Here is a 21,166-nt window from a genome sequence, read left to right on the forward strand (position 1 = left end):
CAAGTTTTCAGGGTCAGGACATGGTCTTGCAAGGTCCCTGGTCACTTGTCTCTGGAAGCCCCCACATCCTATAGTGATAGATGTCTTATACTACATTAAATTACAGGCAATTTACAAGTTTTGGTAGGTTAACAATAGATGACTAAATAGTAATTAGAGGACTTAAGCTGATGACAGTCGAAAGCCTGGGTAACTGGCCCCACTTGCCTGCTCCATAATTCAACCCTGTAATATCTAAACACAACAGCCTCTAAAAACATGAGGATTTAATATTAAACTCAGTAAAAAGAAGTGTTTTATTACATCCTGGCTGGCAGACATGACACTTCTGTTAAAACTATAAATATTACAATTGGGGCCATTTTAGCCTGAAAGACATATTTAACAATTTAGTGTGGGCTGACTAATCTTATTAGAACTGATTATAAACAAAAACTGTTGAGAAATTTAAAGTTAAATAATACGCTCATTTTCTATTGTTCTAAATTAAATTTACCCTTTTACCCTCATTTTCTTTACATGTAGATCAAGTAAAGGTACACCAAAAAACAGTAAAGACAGGATTTTGATGGCCATATATATCCAATATTTAGGAGCTTAAAAGCTTTTTTTAATCAGATCACTGTGATTATGAGAATATGTGGTGGTAAACATCAATATAGATTCAAAATAGTCACATTTATCCATAAATTAAAAACAAATTGTCTACTGAATTTTTAGAGTTCAGTTTTCTGACAAATTGAAAAATATATATTTATTTTTAAAATGTTATAAACATAACAAAACCTGACAATACATAATTACAGTTAAATAAAACATAACTGCTCTCTGTTTTATTATACATTCATAACCAATTTTCATTATTTACAACTTGCATAAAGCATCCCATTTCAGAGACAAACAACAACCTGAATTAAAGGTGATTTTGCTCCAGCAGTTGGCTTATATTTCCATTTTGGAATCAAACTCAAAGTTTCAGTCCAATATAAAAACAAGAATAACAGGCCACAAGAATAATAAAAAAAAAGCATCTTAACAACCCTGCCCAACCCTGTCCCCTTTTAGCCCACAACTGTCCAAATATATTTACAACTTTTCATTTAAATAACTAAATTTTAATTGTCCTTTGATATAGTATAATTAGTCATTGTACAGTTTAGTTTTGAAACATGTGTTGTCCTGGATCATGTTGACAATCATCTTTTCATACATACGATGTATGGATGACACACTAATAATCCGACTGATCCTCTTTAGAATTTTTAGAAGGGGGCGGCGGGCGCCTTTTGAACGTAGTTTGCGGAGACTGTGAGATAAAGCCTTGGCCAGGTCCTGACCTCCATTCTGAATCTTCCACAGGTGGAGGAGCTGTAGGATGTAACGTTGTGAGGGACAAGTGTTTACCAGGGCCTGTACATCCTCGTCACTCACTTTCTCACCAGGTAAACTGTCCATCAGGAGCAACAGGTCTTCCAGAGTGAGGTTTTTTACACTGGCACAGCGAGATACCTTCCTCTCACAGTGGTTTACACCTAGGAGAAAGTGGGTGGATTATGTTAGTACTATGAACATAAAGTACCTTGCACTGAAAATTAAAAAAATACAGGAGAGGATGCAATTGATATTATGATGGTAGATGATGTCAAAATGTGAACAAATTGTTATCCTTGCTTTAGAACAATTATGTAATACAACATTTCAACTATGAATATAGCAAAAGGACAAACTACAAGTTACACACTCTAGTATAAATTTAGCTAGCCTTTTTGCTAAATTCTTGAACTTGAATTATTCTTTTTCTTCCAAATTTTCTTTTTTTTTCCAAACTATAATTTTATTAAACTAGGCCTGTCTTATTTTCCATACATCTGTATTAGTACAGTCAATCGTTTAAAAAAAACAACAACTAATTAATCACACATTTTTTTTCTGTAATTAATCGCGGTTTTTAATATTTTTATATTGTAATAATTTCACAGTTACACTACAAATTAATGCAGAAACAACTTAAAAGACACTATATTTTAAATTTAATGGCATCTTTTTATGAATGAAGGCCAGTATCACTGATACTAATACTGGTACTGATGTCTCTATGACACAGATTTTTTTTTTAAACATTAATTATAGACATTCAACAATACAATATAACAGAAAGCTATCAATTTCAACATTTATTAGGCTTTTAAAAAAATATATTTTTAAGTTAAATTAACTTAAATAATCTTCACATATGAACTTAAATGAACTTAAATGATCTTCACATATTATAATAAATTTACCTGTGGCCTTCCTACCTGTCTAACATAGGAAATATACAGAAATTGAATAAAGTTATCAAACACTTTACAGTCTTCACAGTCTTCATTAAATTTAGATTAATCCTTAATAAAGCTACAATTTTCTCTGTTACCTTTGTTCTTTGAGTAACATTAATGACAGACATCTGGTTTATAAGGCTGCTGTGACTTCAAGACCTGCCGCTGCAGAACATGACGCACATCTCATTTTCTCTATAAGTTTATTTAAGACGTTATTTAACCCATTTAATACTGCTGCTGCGAGGATACTCTGGCAATGTGTCTTTCTGTGCACACAAGTCATGTGTGTACCACACAGACACAACATTTACAGACAGCACATTGTTGTTTGTCTTGTGGCACTAGCCAAATTATGACAGAAAAAACAAAACAGATGCTGCATTAATTGCCTCAATTTTGACAGCCCTAATCTGTATATAAAATGCACTAAAAAATGTCCAAATGCAAATAATGTCAAAACAAGTCAGGTGCAGGTGACCTGAGCAATACAAGCTCTTCATCTAGACAACAATCCAACATAAAGTAACATTTTAATGTAGAATCTTTTTTGTTTAAGTAGGTTTTTTTAGGAGATTTACAGTAATAGTTTGTCCTGTCATCGACTGAAGTTTTATGGGTTTCAATTCTTTAAATCTTTTGAACTAGGATTACATGTAAACCACATTACCACAACATATATATAAGCACATCTATATAAGCCAAACTGAGATGATGACCTTGGATGATGCTGAGGAGTTTGTCTTGGTCCTTATTTTGTTCTCTCCAGAGACGGAGCAGATGTAGTGCCTGCTGCTGAGGACTGCAGCTTTTCTTCAGCCTTTCAACACTCTTCCAGTCCACTTTGCGTCCTGGAAGGCTCTCAGAAAGATGCTCCACAGGCACAGAGGCCAAAGGAGGTGATGCAAGGAACTGAAATATTGCTTCCTCACATAGTGTAATTTCTGTAAGGTAATGAAAGAGAGGTGTGGGAATGGTTATGGACATGGAAGCATGATAAACACACAAAGTGTTGCAGAAACAAAAAAAAAAACAGATACTGGTGTTAATGAACCATATCAGTATCTCAGCTACTCTGTACTCTTTTAGCCCATAGATTCTCATGTTTCAATATAGAAATAAGCCAAGCCTTTATGTTTGATCTTGTTCATTTAAATAAACTGCACTTGGGTTCATCAAGACTTTCCTCCAGTGGAATGCTTACCAACCATGAACCCAGCATTTGCCCTGCTCCGTCTACGTCAAGGCCATCGCCCCATAGAGGACTATGTTGCAGAATTCTGTGAACTTTCTTGCGAAATGAACTTCAATGATGTTGCACTTAAGGATATCTTTCGAGTGGGTTTAAAAGAATCTGCTCCAGGCTACATGGATGGAAATTCCACTGATCACTGGAGGAGTACATTCATCATGCCATGCTGGTGAGTGGATCATCATATACTGTGGGTTTGGTAGAGGAGCCCCACAAACCTGCAGTACCCTCCAAGCCAGAGCCCTGCACACTTAACTTCGATATTATGGAAGACACTGCTGGATTTGGTGGTCAAACGGTCCGTTGTCCTGTTTGAATATGTCCAATGATAATATCTTACTGTATAACCACAGCTGCAGAGAGTGTTGATGTCGTGTGAAGGATCTGCAAACAATTACCACTGTATATGAAGGATATAATTTGAGGAAACTTTTTAAAACACTTCACTGAAGCGCCGAGAAGGACAATTGTATTTACACTGCAATAAATAAGTAGGCCTATCTGTTTCCACTAAAAAATATAGCCTATAAACTTCCTAAAAGATATTTTCACCTTATCAGCAAAACAGCATAAATTTGATTTGAATTGTTTAAAACAATTTAAATACTATTTGGCCAGTGGAAATGAATGAATCAACACTATTCTAAAACCTTTATCTTAAGTATTTACTACAATTTTGTTTTATGCATATTTTCATATATTTATTCTAAAACATAAGAATATTGGATGATTTTTAGCAATGTAATGTGTATGGCACAAATGTTAATAAATAAATGGTGTATGGCACATGGTGTCACGTGGATGGGACTATGTATGGAAATGATATGTAGATGAGGTTATGCATAGTAAAACTAGGCGTTATAAGGGCCATATATGGTGATTTTGGGGAGGAGACAGGGTGGAGATGCACGTACGCACAATCTTCCACTGACTGGGATTTATAAAGGGATTTGTGTGCAGGATCTGGCGTACGCATGGTTTTATAAATTGTATAGTTTTGGTTTTGTTGGGCATCGGGAGCCACCCATGGGGGGGGGGGGGGGGGATCTGTTACGTATAGTTTTGGTTTTGTTCATGGTTCACTATTTTTTTAAATAGTCATTGTCATGTTTCATGTTTCCTTGCCATGTGCTCCCTTGCCATGTGTTTCCCTTGTTTATGTTAGACTGCTCTGTGCTGACCGATCGGCTTATGACATCAAAGTATTGTCTCTGTCAATTAATTTTCCTATTGTCACTGTGAAACTGCTTTGAAACAATATGTATTGTGAAAATAAATAAATTCTTACTATATAAATGAAGATGACTTGACTACTGTGAGAGTGATTTTAAAAGCATAAGGAGTGGTATGGATGCAACTGATCGGCAAGAGTAGTCACGTGTAGGCGGGGAGGAGCTTTCTGCTTCCCGTAGTGATGCTCACGCTGCGTTTGCATACTTTATCACAGTTGAAGTGAAATAAAAGCAATATTTTACTAACACACAGATTTTTCAGAGACATTTTCATTCAATGCTTTATACACTGCTTACAGCATCTGTTTTTACAAGAATAAAATTCAAAAGTCAAGTCAAGTAATCTTCATTTATATGGCGCTTTTCACAATACACATTGTCTCAAAGCAGCTTCACAGTGACAATAGAAAAATTATTATCGAGCTAAAGTTGGTTTTTGGTTGAATCGCTTCCGTTGTAAAAAATTGCTAATTATTTAGGGGCCACTTAAATGACACCTTCTCTACTGAAAAACCGAATACCTTTAATTCATTCTTGCCGTTCATTTACATGTTTAGTCTATAAGTTTGCATGTTTGATCTATGCGAACTGGAAGAATTTGATAATGTATTATCTATACATAGGGAAAGTAAAGGGAAGGAGGACTTCGCAGGGGATAGTTTAGTTCAGTGGTTCTCAACCACATTCCTGGAGGCCCACCAACACTGCACATTTTGCATGTTTCCTCAATCAAACACACCTGATTAAGGTTATCAGCTCATTAGTAGTGACTCAAAGATCTAAAATGGGTGTGTCAGACAAAGGAGACATGCAAAATGTGCCGTGTTGGTGGGCCTCCAGGAATGTGGTTGAGAACCACTGGTTTAGTTGACACTTCAGGGCTGTGTTATCGTCATGTCTAGATGTAGGTCTTTCATCTCATCTGGATACGGCCTAGATCTGGCAGGCTGCGGCAAACCTCAGGATAAACAGAGAGAGACTAATATTAGTGTAGATGCCATTCTACTTATGATGTAGCGAGTACATCAGGTGTTATGGGAAGTGTTCCCGGTTCTGACTGACCTAATCTATGCAGCCTAACAATTTACATGAATATAGAAGTAAATAATGTGTTATGTGTATGCAAGTTTAAACAGATGTGTTTTTAGTCTAGATTTAAACTGACAGAATGTGTCTGCTTCCCGAACAGCGATAGGAAGACTGTTCCAAAGTTTAGGTGCTAAATAGGAAAAGGATCTACCGCCTGCAGTTGATTTTGATATTCTAAGTATTATCGACTGTCCAGAATTCTGAGATCGCAATAGACGTGAAGGACTATAATGCATTAAGAGCTCACTCAGGTACTGGGGAGCTAAACTATTTAGTGCCTTGTAGGTAAGTAGTAAGATTTAAAACTTATATGATGTTTAATAGGGAGCCAATGCAGTGTTGACAGAACCAGGCTAATATGGCCATACTTCCTGGTTCTAGTAAGAACTCTAGCTGCTGCGTTTTGGACCAGCTGTAGTTTGTTTAACAGGTGAGCGGAACAACCACCCAGTAGAGCGTTACAGTAATCTAGCCTTGAGGTCATGAACGCATGAACTAACTGTTCCGCATTTGTCATTGAGAGCATATGTCATAGTTTAGATATATTTTTGGCTTTCAAATGAAAGATTGGTATCAAAGAGCACAGCCAGGTTCCTAACTAACGACGAAGACTTAACAGAGCAGCCATCAAGTGTAAGACAGTATTCTAGGTTTTTACCAGGAGAAGTTTTTAGTGAAAAAATTTGAATCTGTTTTTTTTTTTATTTAGTAGTAAGAAATTACTGGTCATCCAATTTTTTATATCAGCTATGCATTTCGTTAATTTTGTGAATTGGTAAGTTTCGTCAGGGCTCGAAGAAATATAGAGCTGAGTATCATCAGCATAACAGTGAAAACTAACGCCATGCCTCCTAATGATATCTCCCAAGGGTAGCATGTACAGAGTGAAAAGCAACTTTCCTATTACTGAGCCTTGAGGTACTCCATATTGAACTTGTGATTGATATGACATCTCATTATTAACTACTACAAACTGATAATGTTCAGATAAGTAAGATTTGAACCATGCCAATGCAATTCCATTAATGGCAACATAATTTTCAAGTCTATTTAAAAGAATATTGTAGGATTATACCTCAATTACAGAAAGCGTGTACTGTTTGGTATGGTTGTGATGGATGAATTCTTTGCAGTAGTTTGATGCAAAATTGATTTATGTAAGATGTACGACTTTTGAACAAGCAAAGTTAACTTCTCAAAGTTCTGACCAAAATCCCTAAAGTTTGAGAACAAAAGGACTGTAAGGACATTATGCTAATTACATACAAGAACATACAAGAACAGGGGAACTGGGCATAGGACCCGCCCAAAACAGGACCTGATTGGCTAAAACAGACTGTTCAAAATCCAATACCGTGCGTTGTGTTTTGGCTTTTGCTTTCGATTGTGCTCCTTCGTCTTGGCCTTTGCTGAGTCGTTGTGGACTGACCATCGTCCTGATTTCACTATAAACCTCTTCAAGAACTCACTCAAACCCCTGCAAGAACCTTCGTTGAACTTCGCAGACGAGGACTCGCTCAAAGTCCTTTGTTTCCAGCAACTCCTTGAGACGCTGAGAGACACCCACGCAGCAACGTGTAAACCCTGCAACTCTTCAACGATGACTACATTTTCTGCAAAGCCAACTATTTCCTCACGGGACGTCGTCCTTCAGAACTCTTGACCGAGCAACGCCGCTTCCTTCAACTCTGTCACGAAAGGAACAGGCGCTTACAGGAGCAGCCAACGCAAGTAACACAGGTCTCCTAATTTTGCTGAGCTGGTGCAGTTTTTATTAAGCAAATGAAATTATGGTTGAATTGCTAGTGTATTAATTCTCTCAAGTTACGGTCAAAGAAATTTGTTAAAGCTAGACAACTGGGGAATCCATTCACCTCCAGATAACAATCTCACCATTTCCCTGTAACTGAATGAATGTGAGTGTATGTGTGTGCGTATGTTTTTCTTTAGATTAGTTTGTGTGTAATAGATTAGTAATATAGATTTTCACACATACAAGTGTCTTGTGCTGTGGTTACCAAATTGCTGCCTAAAGATCTGAACTAAAGATCGTGCTACCTTTGCTTAATCAGTAATTATAATTAAAATATTATTACCGTTGGCCAAGGGATAATATTTTATCCAGAATTAGTAAAATACTTTAACCTCAATTTTTCTGTGGACAAATAATTGATGAAGTGTTAAATATTAATTCTGAATCCTTTACAGTTAATTTTGCCTCTGATTTACTGTAATTTAATTACACTTTCTGTTAATTGATTGGGTTAATTCTTACAATATTGTGGTCGATAGTGTCAAAAGCAGCACTGAAATCTAGTAACACTAATAGAAAGATACAACCACGATCGGATGATAAGAGCAAATCATTTGTAACTCTAATGAGAGCAGTCTCAGTACTATGGTACGGTCTAAATCCTGACTGGAAATCCTCACAGATATCATTTCTTTCCAAGAAGGAACGTAGTTGTGATGATGTCCTGCCTTTTCTAGTATTTTTGACTGAAAAGGTAGATTCAAGATCTGCCTGTAATTGACTAATTCTTTAGAATCAAATTGTGTTTTTTTAATAAGAAGTTTAATAATAGACCACTTAAAAGTTTTTGGTATGTATCCTAGTGATAAAAAAGAATTAACAATATTAAGAAGAGGATCTATGACCTCTGGAAGCATCTCTTTCAATAGCTTAGTCGGTATAGGGTCTAACATACATGTTGATTTTGATGATTAACAAGTTTAGACAATTCTTCATGTCCTAAAGCAACGAATGAATGGAATTTTTCCTCAGGGACACTACAGTGCACTGTCTGACGTGATACTGTAGTAGACGGTTGCGTGGTTTTAATTTTCTCTCAAATATGTGATCCGTCACGGAAACCAGGGACACGAGTCGGCAGCACAACTTTTGAGCAAAATGAGAAAGAAGCATTTTTTTTTCAAAATTGGTGATTTTGTTTTTTTGCAGAATCTGTTAGTTGAGATCATGAAGAAGCCTTTCCGTGTTTGAGATAGCAGTATTGGTATATTTAAAAGCGTACATTTTGAGGTTGAAATCGGCTTGTTTTTCGGAGATTCTAGCACGCAGTAGGGGCGTGTCATGTCTGTGTGTATTCTGTGTGTATTCCGCTCTGGCCTATGGGAGGCCGTTTCAGCATAAAAACGTTCCAGCATTACTCGTCGTAATTATATTTTTACTAGTAACAATTAAATTAAAGAGCTCTATAATTTAATTTGTACTAGTAACAATTACAATTATAGAGCTCTATAATTCAATTTTTACTAGTAACAATTATGATTGTAGAGCTCTCTAATTGAATTATAGAGCTCTGCAATTGTATTCTTACTAGTAACAACTGAATTGTAGAGCTCTATAATTCAGTTTTTACTAGTAACAATTCCCATTAGAGAGCTCTACAATTCCTTTATTACTAGTAAGAATTCAATTGCAGAGCTCTGTAATTCAATTGTTACTAGTAATAATCCAATTGCAGAGCTCTACAATTCCACTAGAGAGCTCTCTAATTCAATTGTTACTAGTAAAAACTGAATTATAGAGCTCTCTAATTGTAATTGTTACTAGTAAAAACTGAATTAGAGAGCTCTTTAATTCAATTCTTACTAGTAACAATTCTAATTACAGAGCTCTATAATTGTATTATTACTAGTAAAAACTCCTATTCATGAGGTGCGTTTCAAAATAAAAGCCCTGTAGCGTGGTTCTGAAGTATCCTGAAATATTTTACAGACTTAGGTAACATATTAATCATGTTCACATTAAAGCAAAATTAAGATGATGCCTGAGATGAAAGCCTATATTTAGTCGTTATATTCATTCACCTTTGTATATTGGTAAAGCTAAGAGCCAAGAACACTCCATATCACTGGACATAATATAGGGTGAAATGCCCTATATTTAGTATTGTTATGCAATAATAGAATGATTATCGCGGATATCTAATATAAAATAAACACCTCTAGTTGATTATCAATTTGTGTTAATAATAGGCGATTTGGCGCTGGGATGTGTTGTTTTTGAAATTATGTTGTTGAGTGCTCGTTGTCACTGTTATCAGAGGCGCGTGCAACAGGGTTCACAGCGCTCGTGCACACGGATTAGCAGTTCAATCTATCGCTGTTGCGGAGACTCTCTATTCGATACGTTGAAATCACAAAAAACAAAATACATATAAACGTATCCCTGCTCTTGATATACAATCACTGATGAAAATCTTTGGTTTTAATGAGAACATTTTTTTTACACATGGTTGGATTAGAACCGGGAACCTCTTGCACCCTAAACGGAGAAACTGCCACTAGCCCATCAGGACATTCAATTACAAAATGCGGATCGTCGTATTTATTAACTAATGTACATACTCTCGAGACTAACGATATTGTATTATAGCAGATGTAGGAAAACTATAATATTTGAACACATTTATAATTTTAATATCATATTATTATTGTAATAATAATACAACATACACCCACCCATACACATTCTTGTCCCACCCACTTTGTAAAACAAAGTTACGCCACTGACCCCAGTTGAATATGCATAAGGCACGATTAGCATAATGATATGTCGCCGAATACAGAGCTCTGTAATGCAATTGTTACTAGTAAGAATTGCTATTGTAGAGCTCTGTAATTCAATTTGTACTAGTAAGATTGCAATTACAGAGCTCTCTAATTCTAATTGTTACTAGTAAGAACTGAATTATAGAGCTCTGTAACTTAATTCTTACTAGTAACAATTCAATTAGAGAGCTCTGTAATTCAATTATAGAGCTCTCTAATTCAATTGTTACTAGTAACAATTGAATTAGAGAGCTCTATAATTTAATTATTACTAGTAAGAATTGCAATTAGAGAGCTCTACAATTGAAATCTTACTAGTAACAATTTGATTATAGAGCTCTATAATTCAATTACAGAGCTCTCTAATTCAATTGTTACTAGTAACAATTATGATTAGAGAGCTCTGTAATTCAATTGTTACTAGTAACAATTACAATTAGAGAGCTCTCTAATTCAATTGTTACTAGTAACAATTGAATTAGAGAGCTCTGTAATTCAATTATAGAGCTCTGCAATTACACATATCTTTAATGTGTATTTTTACTAGTAATAAATCAATTAGAGAGCTCTGTAATTCAATTGTTACTAGTAAGAATTCAATTAGAGAGCTCTATAATTGTAATTGTTACTAGTAAGAATTCAATTAGAGAGCTCTATAATTGTAATTGTTACTAGTAAGAATTCAATTAGAGAGCTCTATAATTGTAATTGTTACTAGTAAGAATTCAATTAGAGAGCTCTATAATTGTAATTGTTACTAGTAAAAATTGAATTAGAGAGCTCTATAATTGTAATTGTTACTAGTAACAATTCAATTAGAGAGCTCTATAATCCCAATTGTTACTAGTAACAATTCAATTACAGAGCTCTATAATTAAAAATGAATGGAAGTCAATGGAGACATATGACTAGTAATAAATTAATTGTAGAGCTCTCTAATTGTAATTGTTACTAGTAAGAATTGAATTAGAGAGCTCTATAATCATAATTGTTACTAGTAAAAATTGAATTATAGAGCTCTATAATCATAATTGTTACTAGTAAAAATTGAATTATAGAGCTCTATAATTGTAATTGTTACTATTAAGAATTCAATTAGAGAGCTCTACAATCATAATTGTTACTAGTAAAAATTTAATTATAGAGCTCTGTAATTGTAATTGTTACTAGTACAAATTAAATTATAGAGCTCTTTAATTTAATTGTTACTAGTAAAAATATAATTACGACGAGTAACGCTGGAACGTTTTTATGCTGAAACGGCCTTCCATATCCATTGACTTCCATTCATTTTTAATTATAGAGCTCTGTAATTGAATTGTTACTAGTAACAACTGGGATTATAGAGCTCTCTAATTGAATTGTTACTAGTAACAATTACAATTATAGAGCTCTCTAATTCAATTTTTACTAGTAACAATTACAATTATAGAGCTCTCTAATTGAATTCTTACTAGTAACAATTACAATTATAGAGCTCTCTAATTGAATTCTTACTAGTAACAATTACAACTGTAGAGCTCTCTAATTGAATTCTTACTAGTAACAATTACAATTATAGAGCTCTCTAATTGAATTCTTACTAGTAACAATTGAATTACAGAGCTCTCTAATTGTTTTATTACTAGTAAAAATACACATTAAAGATATGTGTAATTGCAGAGCTCTATAATTGAATTACAGAGCTCTCTAATTCAATTGTTACTAGTAACAATTGAATTAGAGAGCTCTCTAATTGTAATTGTTACTAGTAACAATTGAATTACAGAGCTCTCTAATCATAATTGTTACTAGTAACAATTGAATTAGAGAGCTCTGTAATTGAATTATAGAGCTCTATAATCAAATTGTTACTAGTAAGATTTCAATTGTAGAGCTCTCTAATTGCAATTCTTACTAGTAATAATTAAATTATAGAGCTCTCTAATTCAATTGTTACTAGTAACAATTGAATTAGAGAGCTCTATAATTGAATTACAGAGCTCTCTAATTGAATTGTTACTAGTAAGAATTAAGTTACAGAGCTCTATAATTCAGTTCTTACTAGTAACAATTAGAATTAGAGAGCTCTGTAATTGCAATCTTACTAGTACAAATTGAATTACAGAGCTCTACAATAGCAATTCTTACTAGTAACAATTGCATTACAGAGCTCTGTATTCGGCGACATATCATTATGCTAATCGTGCCTTATGCATATTCAACTGGGGTCAGTGGCGTAACTTTGTTTTACAAAGTGGGTGGGACAAGAATGTGTATGGGTGGGTGTATGTTGTATTATTATTACAATAATAATATGATATTAAAATTATAAATGTGTTCAAATATTATAGTTTTCCTACATCTGCTATAATACAATATTGTTAGTCTCGAGAGTATGTACATTAGTTAATAAATACGACGATCCGCATTTTGTAATTGAATGTCCTGATGGGCTAGTGGCAGTTTCCCCGTTTAGGGTGCAAGAGGTTCCCGGTTCTAATCCAACCATGTGTAAAAAAAATGTTCTCATTAAAACCAAAGATTTTCATCAGTGATTGTATATCAAGAGCAGGGATACGTTTATATGTATTTTGTTTTTTGTGATTTCAACGTATCGAATAGAGAGTCTCCGCAACAGCGATAGATTGAACTGCTAATCCGTGTGCACGAGCGCTGTGAACCCTGTTGCACGCGCCTCTGATAACAGTGACAACGAGCACTCAACAACATAATTTCAAAAACAACACATCCCAGCGCCAAATCACCTATTATTAACACAAATTGATAATCAACTAGAGGTGTTTATTTTATATTAGATATCCGCGATAATCATTCTATTATTGCATAACAATACTAAATATAGGGCATTTCACCCTATATTATGTCCAGTGATATGGAGTGTTCTTGGCTCTTAGCTTTACCAATATACAAAGGTGAATGAATATAACGACTAAATATAGGCTTTCATCTCAGGCATCATCTTAATTTTGCTTTAATGTGAACATGATTAATATGTTACCTAAGTCTGTAAAATATTTCAGGATACTTCAGAACCACGCTACAGGGCTTTTATTTTGAAACGCACCTCATGAATAGGAGTTTTTACTAGTAATAATACAATTATAGAGCTCTGTAATTAGAATTGTTACTAGTAAGAATTGAATTAAAGAGCTCTCTAATTCAGTTTTTACTAGTAACAATTACAATTAGAGAGCTCTATAATTCAGTTTTTACTAGTAACAATTGAATTACAGAGCTCTGCAATTGAATTCTTACTAGTAATAAAGGAATTGTAGAGCTCTCTAATGGGAATTGTTACTAGTAAAAACTGAATTATAGAGCTCTACAATTCAGTTGTTACTAGTAAGAATACAATTGCAGAGCTCTATAATTCAATTAGAGAGCTCTACAATCATAATTGTTACTAGTAAAAATTGAATTATAGAGCTCTATAATTGTAATTGTTACTAGTACAAATTAAATTATAGAGCTCTTTAATTTAATTGTTACTAGTAAAAATATAATTACGACGAGTAATGCTGGAACGTTTTTATGCTGAAACGGCCTCCCATAAATGGAGACATATGACTAGTAATAAATGAATTGTAGAGCTCTCTAATTGGAATTGTTACTAGTAAGAATTGAATTAGAGAGCTCTATAATCATAATTGTTACTAGTAAAAATTGAATTATAGAGCTCTGTAATTGTAATTGTTACTAGTAAAAATTGAATTGTAGAGCTCTATAATTGTTATTGTTACTAGTAAAAACCGAATTAGAGAGCTCTACAATCATAATTGTTACTAGTAAAAAATGAATTATAGAGCTTAATAATTGTAATTGTTACTAGTAAAAATTAAATTATAGAGCTCTTTAATTTAATTGTTACTAGTAAAAATATAATTACGAGGAGTAACGCTGGAACGTTTTTATGCTGAAACGGCCTTCCATACTGGCCGGCTCTAGCTGATATCAAAATTCAATGAAGAACCGTGGCTGTTACACCGAAAATGTTTTGAAGTACTTCTTCGACAAGCCGGATGCTTATGAAAAAGCGCTCACTGATTCTGAAGACGATCTGAGCGACGATAAAAGCAGCATAATAAGACATTACCTCTCTGGAGTCGGGTAACACGCCGGCGCATTTTGCTGGATTTTTTTCACATTGCAGCAAAACAGACTTAAAATACTCCGTCATTTTTTGTCATAGAGACATAAGTAATATGTCAATTGAAACTATAGAATGTCTTCTTTTATTTGTGTACACTCAGAGTAGAAACCAAATGTTGTGCTTTTTGTAAAATAAAGAAAACTAACATGATGCGTGATCTCTCATCTCCCTCTGAACGAAGTCCAATCTGATAGTTCTCAGAAAATGAACTGTAACTTAGTGAATACTAATCATAAAAAATTATACTTGTGTCTGAAAAAACGTTGAAATGTCAGGTTTTAAATCGTGTAAAAATCGAGTCAAATCGAAAACAAACATTCTGTGTTTATGTAATCTGTGTGAAAAAAGAGCCATGTCAGAAGTCTGTGATTCAGCTCATTATCCGCTAATGCGGCCACGCCCACAGAGGGAGCGCTATTCAGACACAAATTCAGTCAATACATGCATTCATCGTCTCAATCGTGTATTTATTGTCTTGAAAAGTGTTTTGAATAGCCATAGTTAGCGATCTCTGGCATCTGTTAGTCCAGTTAGTTCCTGGATTGCCTATTCTTCTTTAACAGGCTTCTCAGGTGAGAAAATTTCATTTCATGATTATAGTGACCAAAATGATCACGGTTATCACAGAATCCTGTTCAAAAAGTAAATTCACCAAGTTTCATGTGGAAAACCAGCAAATAACAAATAAAATTAGCATCAATATGTACTTTTTCTTTACATAAACATTAAAATAATAACATTAAAAATGATGGGCAGATTTTAAAGGAGTGTCTTACAACAATCTACAATGCACAAGTTCAAATAGAGTTTTGACAAAAAAAAGTCACATATTTCAGGCTCTAAATCATTTTTATAAAAGTCAAAAAAGATAAATTACTGACATTTATAATGCACATTAACCTTTATTATTAATAGTATGCGGTCCATGCAGCTTTACAGGGGGTATGGTTTATCTAAATGAGATGTAAATGTGTCCTATTGTCACTCCCAGCAGGTGAGAACAGGTGAGAACTGCAACTTTAGAGGCGTTTTTCTCCCTATAGAGCTTTCTTAAATGCCTACCTTCAAATGGCCACAACTTCTCCTAACATTATCAGATTTCCATGTGTTACACATCGTTGGAAAGCTTGGAGACTACACTTTCAGAATCTGTGAATAACTCAAATGCCCCTACTTTCCATCACTGGTCACATATTATCAATCTTGCAAGTAAACAAGTTCATAAAGTCATTACTGCTGTGCTTTTTGGAAACATCAGAAGCTGAAACTCTATTTCTCATACATTTTTGCCACTGTATCAAAAAAAAAAAATGTTTATTTTCTTCTAAATGATTTGAGAAATAAGCAGATCTAGCAGTTTTTAAGGCCTTTCTGTACTCAATCATTCTCTCTCTCCACGAAATGCTAGTTTTGTTTTCTTCCAGCTGTACTCCATTTTTTTGGGCAGCTCTCTTAAGAGCCTGAGTGTGCTTGTTGTACCATGGCGTTGGATTAGTTTGGATTTAGTTTTTTTCCCCTTAATCTTCGCAAAGGAGCAACTGAGTGTAATATGCTGGAAAAGACAGAGTCAATAGTTTCTGTTGCAAAATCAAGGTCTTCTAAGCTGTCTCTAAGGCAATGAAACTGATCAGGAAGATTATATATAAAGGAATTGTTAGTGGTAGAATTGATGGTTCTACCATATTTATGGCTGGGTGGTGGTTTTGCAGCCTTGGCTAAATGTAGTATATCTTGACCGAGGCCTCTGGAGTGGCGGCCATCTTGCGACGAGGCTCTGGAGTGGCGGCCATCTCGTGACGAGGCCCTGGAGTGGTGGCCATCTTGTGACAAGGCTCTGGGATGGTGTCCATTTCGGGACGAGGCTGTGGGATGGCAGCCATCTTGCAACGAGGCTCAGGAATGGTGACCATCTTACGACGAGACTCTGGAGTGGTGGCCATCGTACGATGAGGCTCTGGGATGGCGGTCATCTTCATCACTGCACTGAGGACTTGGGGATTTGCTGGAGGATAGCAATGGACGGATACCCAGAGGCGGTCATCAGCTAGGATGGCGTTGTAATGGTCGGTTCTTCTGTAATGGTACACGTTGGTAGACAAAGCGCGCAACGTCGCAGAATCCAACAAACAGACTTTTAATGAAAATAAACGGGAGTACAAGGAAAACCAACCATAACCATAAACAAGAACTGACAAAGACTGAGGGAGAACACAGGGAATATATACAGAGGAGCAAACAAGACACATCTGAACTAAGGATACTAATCAATCTGTAACCAAGGAGACAAACAAGTGGTGGGAAACTGAGAACAAAGGAACATGTGACATGGAAAACATAAACAGAACCCTGACAACGTTACATAAAGCACCATCATTTTGAAGAAATTATATTTGAAAGACTTTTGAGTAATACTGAAGATATTACTATAAATTACAGCAACACCTCCCCCTTTGCCTTTCTGATGAGGATTGTGTCAATAATCGTAACTTTGAGGGCTGGACTCATTTAAAGTAATGTAATCATACTTTAAATGAGCAAAATAAGCATATATTATTTAAATATCAATGTAGTGGGGTCTATGTTTTTTATCAGTTTTATTTTGATAAACATGACACAATATAACATCACAACTACATGAAAAGAGCTTTAACTGTTATAAAAATACAGATTTGTGAGCATTAGTGGAACTGAAGTTTTCAGAATAAACATGAAACACACATGATCCTTGTCATGTGGTGAATCCGGGCAATTGTGGAACAGCTGTGTCGTCATCAGAGCCCGTGCAGCTGCTCTTGAGAAACTGCGCTGGCTGACTCAGTAACTCTGACACTGCGTGCAGCTGAAATCAGCCACACACATTTAGTATAGCTAATGGAAACATTTCCCTTGGAAATAAATGAATGCATCATTGAAAGTTATGCAGCTAAATATAGTGAACCCTGTAGAAAGCGGAAATTCTTACTTCACTTAAACCTGTTCTCATATCCATAGCTTAGACCGCTTGCTGCTGCATAAACAAAATTGCATAAATTCTGCTGCTTATATGCTTAGTAATTCATGTGGATGTAGATGCCTACAGCGCACCTGCCTGTCCTCTGCTGTGTTCTGGCGAAAAGAGGACAAGGATTTTTCTAAAAGAGCAAATTATTTCAAATGCCATTCTGCAAGTGGCCTTGTATTGGTCTTATCCATCTGATGGGCACAAGAGCTGCATCTCTTGCCTGAGTCACAGGAATATTGTTCTCTTTCAAAAGGGAACTCACACTGTGTCTGACAAAATGGTATGGGAAACGCAACAATTACACTTGCAGGAGACAGCCTATGACGTTAGTATAAATGGGCACCTGAGAAACAAGTCATCCTATTCTTCTTTGTCTTCAGGAGCCATTTGTTTGTATGTGCATGTGAGACAGAAATGTCATGGGTGGAGCGCATTGGCTCCTCGAGCAAGCTGTATGTGCTCATTTGATGCATTCAAGAGACTACTACTGAAAGGGACTAGTAAGAAGATTTGTTCTTTGATTCTCACCTTAGAGACAGTAGTCAGCGTTTGCACAAGCGCATTTGGCTCTTAAGGGAGTTGAAGGCACTCACAGCAATGCATTCATGGCAGCAGACTCTGTTGCTTGTTTCTCTAAAGAGTGATAAGAATCTAGTGTTTGAACGGAGAGCCTTTGGCTCTCGAGGGAGTTGAATGCATGCTTTGTAATGTGGTCATGGTGAGAAGCTCCACCTATGTCAGCACTTTGAAAAGGAGTTGAAAGCGCTCATAGCGATGCATTCATGGTAGTAGACTCTGTTCTTGCTTGTTGAGAGATTGCGTTTGAGTGTAGCATGTTCAGCTCTCAAGGGAGTTGAATGTATGCTATGTGATGTGGTCGCTATGATTGACTCTCTCTTAACCAGTGGTTCGGGTTCCGTGGCCGCTGGTTTTATCGTTTTGTTTTTGCCATTTCCAGACATTGTACTTTAACAAACTCCTCCTAGAGCTTTAATCAGATCAACATCCTATTTGGTCAGTTTAATCGAAAGGCCTTGGCGAAGTTAAATTGCAAAGATCTTGCATTTTCGCTGAAGGGCATGTCCATGTCGGCCTGACAAAGTTTGTTGTTTCACCATAAAACAGGAAGTTATTGTAACTATGGCATTCAATGTCCGATCTGCCTCAAACTTCAAATGTTGCATTGGAGTCCTGGCATGAAGACATCTACATGGCAATATTCAGTTACATTCATAGCGCCACCTGCAGGTAACGTTTTACACTGTGATTAACTCCTCAGTCTATCTTAAGGCCTTCAGACTTGACTCGGACTCCAGATAAAAGACTTGTAAACATCTCTGGTTACAACAGCTTCCCATTTCATTGCAAAACATCAAACTTTTGTCAAGCCAACACGGACACACCCTTCAGTGAAAACACAAAATCTTTGCAATTTAACAGCGAAAACATCTAAATTGCAAAGATTTTGTGTTTTCACTGCTTTATACAGTAATTCACTCCCAGAACTCCATTTAAATATGCCATGAAGTACCTAACATGTTAGAAATAGGGATGGGCCATATCGTTTGCAATTTATACTGTTGAAAATTCTTTTCACAATAAAAATTAGTCTCCTTGCGATAATTACGATAAGTCTAGTTGTTGACGTAGTTTTGTGCGCGACTGATTCACTGTTCACGTGCGGAGTGAAACAAGCATGACGGAAGGGAGACGTGAGGCTGAGGAGCAGCTATATATATATATATATATATATATATATATATATATATATACACACACACACAACAGTTCTGTCTGGTTCTCAAATCTGATTGGCTGATAGCCTTGCGATATTTCAGTGATAACATGATAACAGCACTCCTACTTTTTCATCACTTTTTGTATCACTCCGCTTGAAGTGACTGTCATGGCGGCCGATCAAATCCACCATAATTTTTGAGAATACTACTTCTTGTACCATGAACTGTAGTTTTAATAGTTTTTTAGACGAGAATGTAGTTGTTTAGACCTGAAATATGTGACTCATATTTAATAATAGCGCCTATTTTACAATTTGTTTTGACGTTTTCGGAGATGCGAGCTCCAGGCCATCAGCGGCCGTTCACTGGTCGTGTGCGCGCCGAGAACAGCTTCATCTCGGCCAGTGATTCAGGGATTTGTCGCTGGCTCTTATAGTGGTTAAACATGAGACATAATTAAATTTGAGTACATAAAACGGGCAATCTTTGGTCTTATTAATCTATTATTTGTTTCAGAACAAGTCGAATTGTGCTATATTAAATTTGATAATAATTAATGTTACCTACATCCTTTATGTAGCATAGCATATTGGTGTAGGGGCTTAGCCTATTTATTAGCTCAATTTAATTGTTACAGGGAATAAGAATTGAATCAACTGTAAATGATTCACTGTAAATGATTCAGAATTAATATTTAACACTTCATCAATTATTCGTCCAGCGAAAATTGAGGTTAGAGTATTTTACCAATTCTGGATAAAATATTATTCTGTGGCCAACAGTAACAATATTTTATTATGATTATTGTTATTATTGTAATTATATTGCAAGAGGTAACTTTTAGGATCTTTTGAGTTTAAGGCAGTAATTTGATACACACAGCACAAGAAACTCCTATATGTGAAAATCAAAACAAGATTTATTGACTACTTCTAATGATTACAGGAAACTAAGACTAAACACACACACACATACACACATGCATACATGCACACACATTCGCGGAGTTGATGAGTTATGAAAAGTCCCAAGTTCAGTGCTAACTTAACTTATAACCGGAAGAAAATCACAAAAGCAGAGCTTTGGCTTGATTCTTTAGGTTTAAAGGAGTTTCACCAGTTTCCAGCAAGAGAGAGAGAAGTTTGCTTGTACCTGCGTTTGCTCTGACAGCTGAGGTAATCGGGTTGTTCCGTGACTCGTGTACAGCGGAGTCCCGCGTTCTGGATTGGCTGTCTTTCAGGTGACGTCTTCTCGGGAAAGCCCTGTGGGTTGCGCGGAAGCTTTGAAGGATGCTGCTGGCTGGTGCAATGCGCTGTTCTGAGCGTCTGGCTTGAGCGGCTCTCTTCTTGGGAGACTTTGGTCAGGTATTTGCAGAGGGTTTTGGAATCTGGATGTAACGGCTGTTGAATGATCAGCGGCGTGGCTCGTAGTCGAAATCGGCGACTGTTAGATGGAAAATCAGCCCCGGTCAATCAGTTCTCAATGACCCATGCGACTTTTCCGCCGTGGTCAAAGTAGCGGTGCTTCGGCTACTTCTGACCGATTTCTGACTTCCAGCTTCTGACTCTGACCTTATTTCATATTTCTCAACTGCCTGACTTGTTCGGACAGCGTAGTTTTAAAGGAGCAATTCTGGCTCCATCCTTCAGATGCGATCCTCCAATGAGACGTTGCTACGGAGATTAGACACGCCTCGTCTATTGTCTATTGATCACATCGCGTGATATCTGCAGGACATTCTCTTGTTTTATTAACAACTTTATAAAGTTTCTTAATATTTTCCTGATACTGAATTTCAATGTTT

At 35.9% G+C, this 21,166-nt stretch overlaps 1 protein-coding gene across 1 annotated transcript in view; it reads right to left on the reverse strand.

Annotated features, from left to right (window-relative positions):
• Positions 1-1,130: 1,130 nt before the first annotated feature.
• Positions 1,131-21,166, reverse strand: part of LOC137024566 (tumor necrosis factor receptor superfamily member 11B-like) — a 69,501-nt gene continuing 49,465 nt past the window's right edge. Inside the window, exons 4-5 of the mRNA XM_067392260.1 lie at positions 3,038-3,262; positions 1,131-1,532 (exon numbers count right to left, since the gene is read on the reverse strand). Of these exons, the coding sequence (XP_067248361.1) occupies positions 1,141-1,532; positions 3,038-3,262 (617 nt within the window). The 3' untranslated portion in view covers positions 1,131-1,140. The remainder of the gene's footprint in view (positions 1,533-3,037; positions 3,263-21,166) is intronic.

Source organism: Chanodichthys erythropterus, chromosome 2 (genome assembly GCF_024489055.1).
Source record: "Chanodichthys erythropterus isolate Z2021 chromosome 2, ASM2448905v1, whole genome shotgun sequence".
Classification (NCBI taxonomy): domain Eukaryota; kingdom Metazoa; phylum Chordata; class Actinopteri; order Cypriniformes; family Xenocyprididae; genus Chanodichthys; species Chanodichthys erythropterus.